An 11,352-nucleotide genomic window follows, 5' to 3' on the forward strand; every position below is an offset into this window, starting at 1 on the left:
ATCTCCACATGCCCTAGTTGCAACAAAAGCGTCCCCTCGGGTGCTCGGTGCGTGTGCAACCGCGAACCCGGGGATGGTAAGTTTCAAAAGCAATTCGAAAGGAAACGCTAACTCTGAGACAGTTCGGTGTCATGATGAGGAATGCGGCCTGTTTGGGGAACCGGGAACTCAGTGTGCATGCGGACGCAGCTATAGATACTTGGAGTAGGCACAAGTCTGTGGCTCAACCAGACCGGAATTCCGAGTCAAACAGAAGTGCTGGGCGTCAAGTTGTGTAGTAGGCGGAAGCAGTCTTGGTCTTTTGCAAACTTATGATACTCTCGGGGGAAGTCAGAGATGATTTCAAGGCTAGTCAGCCATAGCTCGTACCTTTGATGTCACCTTCAGCTTACCTGACTGCCTATATATCACTCGTATATAAGACTAGGTGTATCGAGTCAACATTCAAGGCTGTAATGGGGAGTTGAGTTGCGCGAAAAGTCAGTCAACTGAGACATTCATGTAAGCCCAGTGGTCTTGAGGGGCGCGAGGCTAAGCACTCACTTGATCTTTTGGCAGAGCTTTAGACTACCGTATATTCACCGAGTATCCAAACAGAGACATCTGGCGACACTCATTCTTAATATCAAGACACATCTGCTGAGCGGCGTCGATGACACTTTCGCAGCGTCATTCGAGTTATTTGACGTCATTTGATACGATGTCGGAATTTCCTTTCTCGCCGAGCGTCCAACATCACTATCCTTCCACCATTCTCCTCATGGACTATGGCTCTTGCATCAAGTCCACTGAAACAAAACATCAAAGACGACGGCGTGAAGCGTGAGAAGCTATCCGGTCGTGGCAATGGCCTCCTTGCCACACGCGACTTCTCTCCACATGCGCAGATCCTGTTCGTGAAACGGCCACTAATTTTGGCGTTGGACAAGCCGCAGCTCGAAACAACATGCTACGCTTGCTTGAGATCTCAAGACGCACAGGTCACGTCCAACGGGACTGAACCTGGTGAACTTACACTCAAGACATGTATGGGTTGCCATACTGTTCGCTTCTGTAACAAGACTTGCCAGAAACATGCCTGGACTTCCTACCATAAACTTGAATGCAAGCTTTTCGCCAAACTACATCCGCGTGTACTGCCTAGTGCTGCCAGGGGTATCATACGGCTGTTACTTCAGCTCAAGCATGGACTCATCACAGATGAAGAATGGAGTCAGCTCCGGGACCTTGAATCGCACCAGAATGATCTTTGCGAAGCCGGTGGAGATCGGTGGGAGGACATTTCCCTAATGATCAAGGCCATCATGGCCTATTCTGGTACCAAAGAATCGCTCGAGACGGTGACGAGGATCTGCTGTACGCTCATGGTCAACTCGTTCACCCTGACTACACCAACCTTTGATCCGGTGGGCATCGTCTTGCACCCGCTGCCTGCAATGATGAATCACAGCTGCGAGCCCAATGCGATAGTCAGGTTCGACATCACCTCTTCCACCTCTCCAGTCCCTATACCGAAGGTTCACCATGGGAGCATATCTGTACACGCCCTCAGGCCAATCGCGAAAGGCGAGGAGATCTGCATTACCTATATCGACGCAACCATGAGCTTGGAACGTCGCCAGGCGGATCTAAAGTTGCGATACTTCTTTGATTGTGGCTGTCTCATGTGCCAACGCGGCCCACGCATTGAAGAATCGAACGCAGAAGCACTACCCACACTTTCGACTGCCACTAATCTCCTGCTGTCGTTATCCTCGAAACCAAGAACCCACGAGCTCTACATCCCGGAGCTTCGCAGGGCTCTCGGAAACCTCGCTGCTCTGGACGACTTGCCATTACACTCATACCCCTACGCACAGCTTCGCCATCAGCTCGTGCTAGCCTTGATCGCAACCCAAGACTTCGAAGAAGCCATGAGACAGAATCTTGTCCTAACCTCCAAAATCGATCCTGTGCTCTACGAGCAGCAGCACCACCCCTCACGGCTCGTCAGCAAGTGGCGTCTGCTCCAACTGGTGAAGTATTGTGCGGCCGATACTTCAAGCGAAGCGACGGCTGAAACACTCTCAATACTCACGTGTGTCTTGCTCGATGGACTTGCGAATACATGCCTGAAGAATGCGGCTGGTAGCAACGTGACGGAAGTGACTGATGAGAAGCCTGATGTTCCGTTGGGCCAGTTCGAACTCATGGTGTATCAAGCTCTGGTGGAGGTGAAACATGGTGATGGGAAGGTAATCTGGCAGAACTATGAAGCTCGGAAGAGTTATTGGAGAGCAGAGACTGCCGCGTGGGCTGAAGGCATCATGGCTCGAGTGCTGAAAGATGAACCCGGTGGCGGTTTGGGAGGTGGACAACTAGACTTAATGCAGTAGAGTCAAGAGATTGGCCGCTGCCAACGCCCTGCTAAATCTAATTGAGGTCGAGTCTGACGCCATTCCTGCCTTCCTCCCACTGGTATGTAAACTGGATGCCATCTGCCGCTAAACTTTTGTCGCAGCGTAGTGCGCGTCAAGTCCCTCTGTAAACAAGATCTTCGGACCTCATATATCGCGAGTCTCTTGACGCCCCCATTCCTCGAACAAATGTTCACACCCATCCATCATCATGATTCGTCAAGTTTTAGCTCTTTGGGCATGACGACCAATGGTACTCACATCTTTTAATGAGCTTCACAACTTCGCAACCGAGACTCTCGCAGAAGCCGTCTTCCTTCCGAGACAAATAAGAATGCCATAACCATGGCTCATCAAATTGAAAAAAAGCGTGGCCGGTCCGTATTCCTCATGATAGCAAGGATATGACCCCAGTCGGCATGGTGTGCTGTCACAAGATCCAGAGCTGTCTCGATGCATGAGCCTCTGGCTGCGAGTTCTAGTGGTGGTCCGTCGCCTTTGTTTGCTTCAATGTTGACCTCATTCGTGGGGCGGAGGCGATGGACTGTTTCTGCAGTATGTTTATCTGGCCTTGAAAACCTGGGGTCAGGATGTGTGAGCAGGAGCACTTTGATCTTATAGTTCATGTGTAGAGCCACAACTGAACTTGAAAGCTTGAGTAGTGAGTCGATCGTCTCGTCACATTCCTCGAGGCCCTCAATGATCAGGAACATAACGAAGAGTATCTCTGTCTTTGTTATATTCTTTTCCAGCTCGTTTGTGGCATGCTTGAAGTTTCCTGGCCATCTCAGAGCCTCCTTCGCCAATTGTTGCTCTTATTCAAGTGGAAAGAGGCCAAGCAAACCAGGTCTAGTATCACCTTGTATGCAGTCTCGACTTCCTTCTCAATGTCGGAGTCAGTTCTTCTCTGTTCGCGTTCGGCCTGTAAGCTCAAAGACCTGCGAACTGTTCTACCTCCGTCCGATCTATTTGAAGCGACCTTGTTCACCAAGCATGGTCCCTAGGTAGGACGTCGATGCTGTCGGTGGCACTATCGTGCTGAAACGAAATCTGATTCGGCTGTTGATAAAGATCAACGGGAGTGTCTCTGAAGGTAGCAGAACGTCTAAAGCTGATAGCCAGATGCACGTTCATTCTCAGAGGCATGTCTGGTCTCATACACTGATCATTGGGACTAAAATCTGAGAAGGACTTGTTCATGTGCAAGATGGCACAGTTTGATATACTGCTCAGGGCAAGCAAGGCAGTTAGAGGACCACAAAGGCCGTCTTTCAGATAGCCATGACAGAGCATTCTCTCCAACGCCAACTATTAAAAATTCCACCACAATTGCATAGTCATTGCGTAGTCATTGCATAGCTCTTCACCCAGCGTTACTTAAACCACAAAATTTGTTCAACTCCTGTGAATTCCTTCGTTACATACGATTTGCTCTACAACATTTGCAGCTTTTCTTTGGCCTTGAATCCCCTTCCTTGCTTGTTCGTCAGCATGGCGGAAGACGAAGCTAGACCTGTTGATGGTGTTGAGAGCACTACGGACGACTCATCATCTGAGGTCATCCTCACTCCATCGGAGATGTCAGACAACGAGCTCGAGCCTGTTGACGATGTCGATAGCGCCATGGCCGTAGCACTATCTGAGCTTGTTATCACCCCATCGAAGAAGTCACAGGATGAACTCGAGCCTGTTGATGTTGTCGACAGTGCCACGGCCGTAGCACCATCTGAAGTCGTCGATGCAGCTCATGATAGCAAATCAACTGCTGCCGCTCCAGTTAAGAAGACTCAGCGCAAGTCCAAGAAGAAGAGAAAGCGAGGAAAGAAGACTCGAAAGGCGAAGGGTGAGCCTAAGGATGTTGAAGCTGCTGAAGAAGAGGATGGCGATAATGGCGATGAGCTGAGAGATGATAACCACCAACCTGATGCTTCCGAGACCCCGATCAAGGACAATAACGACACCCTGTCTGTCGCCGACTCCGAAGCGACCGTCGGAGGATCAGAGGTTGTCGTCAACGAGACCAATGACCAGAGCGAAGCCGATGCCAAGAAGTCCGATCGATCAGACAAGAGAAAGAACCGCAAGAAGAAGAACAAGAAGAAGTCAGCGAAGGAGGCCGACAAGGACGACAAGAACAACTCTCAGGCTCCTGACATGTCAGACCTCAGCATCGCCGACCAGATCAAAGCGAAGCTGAACACTCCTGAGCATGCTCTCCTTACTGCCTTCCAATCTTCAACCAAGAACCTCACCGACCTCCCCAAGGTGATCCTGCAGCGCATTGTTGCCCACGCCCTCCCAGACGCCTTCAACGTCAACGCCGAAGGCCGAAAAGGTGGATGGCGACTCCACTGGCCAGGCGAGGCCCGCTGGGTCAAGGACCTCCTCAACCTCAACCAGGCAATCCACCAAGCCGCCTTGCGCCCCATCGGCGACCGCAGCATTCTGACCATCTTCCACATGTGCCCCCTCGCCAAAGCCATCTGCATCGAATTCGACGACGACCCCAGTTTCGAAACGCCCTGCATCCACGGCGGCGCCATCTTCCCCCGCTACCTCCGCGAGCGCGCCAAAACCCTCAAGATCTTCCAAGCGCAGTTCGGCTGGATGCTCAAGACCCACGACATCAGCGTCGCGGCTTTCCCCAAGCTCAAGACCCTGCAGCTCGTCGCCGGCGATCTCGGCGCGTCGACGAAACGCCTCACACGCCTGCTCAATGACGATGGATGCACGCACGTCGAGATGGGCGGCTACGACGCCACGGACAAGCTGGCTGCGATCGAGAAGGTGCTTGTCGATGATGGCCGCGACTTTGCGAGGGAGGCGCGCTTCTGGGCGAACCTGAGAGGTCGTGGCCAGCTGGTTCCCCACGATCCCGTCGCGTATCGGGCCGAGTTTGGCATTATCGTCCAGAGCACCTTCCGCCTGATCGGCGAACGCTCTAACGCCATCACCAAGCTGAGTCGGGACGTGCTGGGCATCAAGCGCGAGGAGATTCGGGGCTTGCGCGCTAGTACGAGGCTGGATGTGATCTTCCAGGACGAGAAGGATGATGATGCTGAAGTGAGTAGCATTTTTGCTCTTGTATGGACTGTGAATACCGATGACTGACATGGAACTTTTAGTTTGGCCGGCTGGTCATGAAGGACGGCGCTGAGGTCACGCTCATCTGCGGAACCTCGCAGCTGGAGCGGTACTTGAAGAACGTGCCTTAAGGCTGGGTCACCGTTGGTAGCGGGAGGCCTCTAGGACTCACGAGGCAACTCTGAGGCCAGGTCGGTGGTGGCGATGGGAGGCCTCCTCGGGTCATTAAGTAGTTGCAAGAATAGGCCGCTGATAGAGGCGGAAGGCCTCCTCAGAGTATTTTGGTAATTCCCATGCCAGGTCGCTAACAGACGCGGAAGACCTCCCCAATTCAATGAAGCATTCTCCAAGCCAGGTTGCTGATAGAGGCGGAAGGCCTCCTCAAGTCATTGAGTAATTCCAAGAGTAGGCCGCTAATGGTGGCGGAAGGCCTCCTCAGGTTATTTTAGTGATCCCCGTCCAGGTCGCTAATAGGTGCAGAGGGCCTCCCTAAGTCGATCAAGTCATTCCTAGGTCAGGTCGCTGATAGAGGCGGAAGGCCTCCTCATTCCCATAAGTTTGGGTAGATCATGAAGTTGCCTCTTTCACGGCGAATTTATCCAAGCCTCGCATCACATCCTGCGCCACTCCTCCACTGAGTACCAACTTAACGATGTTCTTCAGAACATTCCTCTTAATGCCTCCCACCTTTGGCCGCCAAACGCCCTGCACCTCCATCGTCATCTGCTGATCCGGCTCGCCATCCTTCGGAACTCCCTTCATCGTATCGCGCGCTGGTGTGTCAATCATTCTTGTTGCTAATATCTTCCAGCCCTCTTCACTCCCCTCCTGCCCGACGCTAATAGCAATTATCGCATCCGCGACTTTCAGCTCCTCATGGCTTGGATCAAACAAGACGTTGTCGCCAACAGCCGCCACTAGCAGTGTCACAGGTGGTCGTTCTGCGCTGTTGCTCGGGTACAGGTGAGTGCTGGCCATCCAGTCGTCATCCGCAATCGGATCCTCTTCGCCTTCGCTCTTCAATCGTGGGGTCCTGGTTTCCCGTAGTGCGAGATGGGTCGCCATACTCAGCAACGGAAGCGGATAGGCTGACAGTCCGTGCGGCGAGATGAGGAGTACGTCGATGTAGATGTGCCAGTGGAAGCGAGAATTGATGATGAGCTTTGAGGCGAGGGAAGTATGCATCAGCGGCTCCCGCAGCATCTCCTCCAGGTAGATAAGCGAAGGATCATCATCTCGTAGAGATGGTAGTGTCAGAGACAACGATATCCATTTGGGCGATGTTTTGCTGATGAATCCGCTCTCGTTTGGCCCCGGAGCAGAATCGGTGGTAGGAGCCAGGGAAGTTGTCTTTTCGATCTCGAGCTTGACACCTACTATGGCTTCACTGCCGTCGCTGAAACTGACGTGGGCACTGCCATTTGTGAGCGGGAGAACGCCTGTCTCGGCGCTGAGGGCTCGGAAGTCTGTTGAAGAGCGCGAGTCCGAGCGGATTGGCGGTATTGATGAGAAGGAGGAATGGAGGTATGAGAGCTCGGCGGGAGAGAAAGGGAGGCTAGTGTTGCCTGCTGAAGGCATGATGACTAGAGGTCGATGTACGCCAGCGCGATGTTGTCAAGTCGGGGAGTCTGTCGAAACTTTGCCTTCCCTGTAGGCTGAGGTAAAAGTCATAGACCGTTTGCCTTGCCAAGACCCCTCACTGGTGAGCGGCAAAATTTGGTACTGGAACAGTCTGTGGCAAGTAGGCAGCGCTGGTCATTCGTGGGTGACGCGTCTATTCTGGCTGAAGAGCTACAGTCTTTCGGCGGTACAGGTGTGGCAATGGCGGTCTATGGATCAAGATCGAATATGAGCGTCAAGCAGGAATAAAATCGGAATATTTGAATTCAAATGACAGGTCTACAAGCGATGCGAGAATAGAAGAGTGTTGCTTAGGTACTACAGAGTACTATCCTGTGGTTCCGATAGGTAGGTACCATTCAGTGATACTGATATGGCCTACACTAGAGAATTGTGATTTGGACAGATTGAATTGTAAGCCACGGATAGTATTGGTGTTCCTTGCATTGTGTACGGAAATTTCGACCTGACTCCCAGACTTCGAGACCGACCCAAATGGCAAGTCCACCTCACAGAATATGTGCTGCGACATCCTACTCTCTGAGATCTATTAGGAACGTAGCCCGAAGACGTTGTGAAGGTAACGAGGGGAGATAAATGATTCAATCAGACATCCAAGGAAGATATTCGCCATCAACGACACCGCGACTTATATAGGTTCTTTGCGCGGGCTATGGTAGAAACTGCGAATGTGGAAAAGGTTTTCATCAGGTGAGGTGGGGAAGAGGACAGCTGTGTGCTCGAGGAGGTGGTCGACGTACCTTGGGACTTGGTAGGTGTCGAAGCAAATGACCATTCGGGATCTGCAACTACTTGATAATGGTCAGCATTTGAGCGTAAACAGATGCTGATGACAAGCACGTGCTTGGGTTTTCAATCAGACAAAAAGTACTGGCAAGTAGCAGACCGTCCAGCTAGACGGCCCGAATGTTTCTTCAAGGTCGACTCAGATGGGAAGAAGTTATTGGAGTTGTTGTCATCTTCTGAATAGGCATGGGATGGCAGAAGGGTGACTTACCGGCTACTGGTTAGCTTGGACAATGGTGTCGTCAATGGAGGCCATCATCAAAGGTCGAGGTAAAGATGTCAAGCATCTGCTACTGAAGGACGAAGAGCGAAGAAACAACTTTTTGAAATCCTGGAGCTAAAGTGCAGCAGCGGCGGGAGAAAAGATAATCCCGACCGAAGAAACCCTAACCCATAAGTGGGTCTTCACGTGACGCCCAGGCCTCCTGAGGAGGCAAGGTGCGGTGATCCTGAGTCCTCTGCCCGTCTCGCCCGTCTGCCACCTGCCTCGCCCTGCGCCCGTGAGTTCTCTTCAGTCAGGCTGCTTCACCTTGTCGCCCGCGATTATTCCTGCCATCTAGTGTCCTCCTTCTTCTCGTGTGCGAGGACTTGGATATAGGACACGGGCATTCAATCCTGGAGCCAGCCTTTTGGCGATTTACAATCGTTTCATTCCTCGCCGACCCGTCGCCCATCCGGGTCACCTTCCCGCAGCCGATTTCCAGCGCCGCCCAACTTCGACCTTGTTCTTGCTTACTGTCGCCCCTATACTTCGCCTCATTGCGCGATAAAACAGCCCTGCCATTCATATCATCTCCCTCATCTATCTGACTCTGCAATAAATATAACTGAGCATGGATCCTGGTCATCTCTCCAGCGCGACAGTCCTGTGATTTGGGGAGACATCACGCAGTCACCCACCCCAGCCACTTTCGAAGCCCCGACTGCGCATCGCACCGTGCGCACGCCTTCCCCGCGACCTCGAATTCTTCGTCGTCGCGAATGAAGTATTTATACAGGTTCTGTGTATCGGTCAAAGGAAGTGAAGGAGCTACTGCATCGTGTTGGCGTTCTGTCGCCGGTCTACGCGACCTTCCCGACACCCGAGTTGATCGCCCGAGCCGAGCATAGCACCATCTCCACACTTCATCCCCGCCTCCGGCATCATACAAGGCAACGGTCTTCCGAAATCCTGCGCCTTTTACTGAGGAGGGAAATATGATGGCGCAGCCGGCTTTCCCGCCCGGCATGGCTCCTGGTCATCCAGGAATGGGAGGTCCTGCACATCCCATGGCTGGTATGCAACACCCAGGCGGACATATGGGAGGCCATCCAGGTCCCGGCATGATGCAAGGCATGCATCCGGGAGTCTCTGCGCCTCAAGTCACCCAAGGTCCCATGGTCTCTGGCATGCCTCAGGGTCCCGGCACTCCTGCGCCTGGCCATATGCCCGGCAACTCGATGGCTATGGCACACCTTGGCCCGCAGCAACATATGTTCCAACAACAGAATCCTCAGATGAACTTCGGTGGAATGGCTGGTGGTCCTCAGATGCAGCAGCAAGCCGTCATGCGACAGCGAATGTTGGCGCAGATGCAAGCGCAGCATCACCAGGGGGGTATGCCGATGAATATGGTCAACAACCCTAATTTCAATCAGGCCCAAATGGCCCAGATGAAAATGAATATGCCCATGCAGCAACAGATACAACATATGCAACAGAACCCTCACATGCAAGGCTTCCGTAACCAGCAGCAACAGCAGCAGCAAATGATGGCTGCGCATGCTGCGCAAGCTCAACAGCAAGCTGCTATGGCTCAACATCAGCAACGTCAGGCTCAACAAATGCAGCTCTCAAGGTCGCAGGAGCAACAGCAACAGCAACAAGCCCAGCAACAACAGCAAGCACAAGCACAGACCAGCCAACCGCCTCCATCGCACCCCACCCCGGCTCCTCAGAATCAGCCTCAATCACAACCAACTCCACAACCTCAGCCAACTCCGACTCAGACTCCTGTACCACAGGCCAAAGCGCCGCCGCCGCAACAGGCCCCTTCTGGAACCAATTCAAATCAGCAAACCCCCCAACAGCAGCAGCCACAAAATCAACCTACACCACAGATCAAGCAAAACGAGACCGACGAGGAGCCGCAAATCAAGCAGCAAGATCCTGGTGCGAACATCATGATGCAGGATATTCCCAAGGAGAATGGCCACTGTATCCTGGCACTGATTAATTTTCAAGACGCTCTTGCATGTCCCGAGAAGCCTCAGGACCTCGAATGGTGGCACGAAGTCATTTTCAAGTACTTTTCACCAATCGCCCAGATGAAGATGCAGCTTTTTAATTTCAAGACGACAACGGATAAGGCCTTCCTCCTGCAATTCGCCTCGCTGGCTCGTTTTTACCATGCGCACTTTGTCAGTGGAATCAAGCAGATTCTACTATCATCATACGACCATTCACAGAGGAAGCACCCTACAGGTGAAACGATGGTCACGAGCAAGACGGCCTCGTTGACATACGTCTTCAACAATGACATCCGCGTCAGCACCTCTGGCAATCTGCTGGTCTTATTTGATGAATTCAACAAAGTCATTCGGTTTGATATCATGACATCTGGTTGGCAGGAGTACATCCCTCGGCCAATGGCATCCGCCGCCATGCAAGCTTCCCGATCCCCACAACAGAACTCGAAGCAGTCGCCCAAGATGAACAAGAATGTGAAGAAGCTTCAACAACAGAACCAGCCAGAGCCGATGCTGCAAGCACCATCGTCAGGTGTCAATGATTGGGGCATCACTTCTCACATCCAGCAGTTCCTTGAGGTAGGCTGAAGCCTCCACTTGCAAGTCTATAAGCTAATCCGTGTCCAGGTTGCCGAAGTGCTCACGCAGATGGCGCCGCTGATTGAATGGTTCCACAGTCATCCAGGAGTTGGGCCGCTGGAATCGCTTCACCGCCTCAACCACGAACAATCGCAGCAAGCCCAGATGAATGCCAATGTCAATGCCAACCGGGCGATGCAGAACCAGATGGCTCGAAACGCAAATGGCCAGATTCAGTTCCCCAATCAAGGCGGAATGAATGGTCCTAACCAGTTTGCTTCGCCAGGTATGGCACATCTAGGCCTTCCTCAAAACCAAGGCTCTCCTCACATCGGCGGACCTGTTCATACGCCCTCCCCAGCCCAGACCGCGCAGGGAGGTGTACCAATGATGCACCAGATGAGCGCACAAGGCAGTAACCTGAGCGGCAGTCAAGGCCCAAGTACGAACACAAGTCCAAATGTAAGCAATAAACGAAGGAGACCGAGTACTGTAAAAGGGGAAGACGACAATGCGAATGCTAACCAAGACGGCGGCCAGAACCAGAACAAGGTGAAACCTAGTCCACGGATCGGCGGCAAGCGACAGAAGGCTGGATAGTGCTTATGCTGTGGAGTGCCGATGTATGTGGAATACT

At 52.6% G+C, this 11,352-nt stretch overlaps 4 protein-coding genes across 4 annotated transcripts; 3 read left to right on the forward strand and 1 right to left on the reverse strand.

The window, feature by feature from the left end:
• Nucleotides 1–767: 767 nt before the first annotated feature.
• HMPREF1541_07311 (uncharacterized protein) lies at nt 768–2,375 on the forward strand (the record flags this gene model as incomplete). Its single annotated transcript, XM_008721635.1, has 1 exon — nt 768–2,375. One exon carries the CDS (start codon nt 768–770, stop codon nt 2,373–2,375), a length of 1,608 nt encoding a protein of 535 aa, XP_008719857.1.
• A 1,512-nt stretch (nt 2,376–3,887) lies between these two features.
• Nucleotides 3,888–5,507, forward strand: HMPREF1541_07312 (uncharacterized protein; the record flags this gene model as incomplete). Its single annotated transcript, XM_008721636.1, has 1 exon — nt 3,888–5,507. One exon carries the CDS (start codon nt 3,888–3,890, stop codon nt 5,505–5,507), a length of 1,620 nt encoding a protein of 539 aa, XP_008719858.1.
• A 540-nt stretch (nt 5,508–6,047) lies between these two features.
• On the reverse strand, nt 6,048–7,058 carry HMPREF1541_07313 (uncharacterized protein; the record flags this gene model as incomplete). Its single annotated transcript, XM_008721637.1, has 1 exon — nt 6,048–7,058. One exon carries the CDS (start codon nt 7,056–7,058, stop codon nt 6,048–6,050), a length of 1,011 nt encoding a protein of 336 aa, XP_008719859.1.
• A 2,076-nt stretch (nt 7,059–9,134) lies between these two features.
• On the forward strand, nt 9,135–11,315 carry HMPREF1541_07314 (uncharacterized protein; the record flags this gene model as incomplete). Its single annotated transcript, XM_008721638.1, has 2 exons — nt 9,135–10,715; nt 10,764–11,315. 2 exons carry the CDS (start codon nt 9,135–9,137, stop codon nt 11,313–11,315), a joined length of 2,133 nt encoding a protein of 710 aa, XP_008719860.1.
• Nucleotides 11,316–11,352: the final 37 nt, after the last annotated feature.

This window comes from Cyphellophora europaea (assembly GCF_000365145.1).
Source record: "Cyphellophora europaea CBS 101466 unplaced genomic scaffold supercont1.7, whole genome shotgun sequence".
NCBI lineage: Eukaryota > Fungi > Ascomycota > Eurotiomycetes > Chaetothyriales > Cyphellophoraceae > Cyphellophora > Cyphellophora europaea.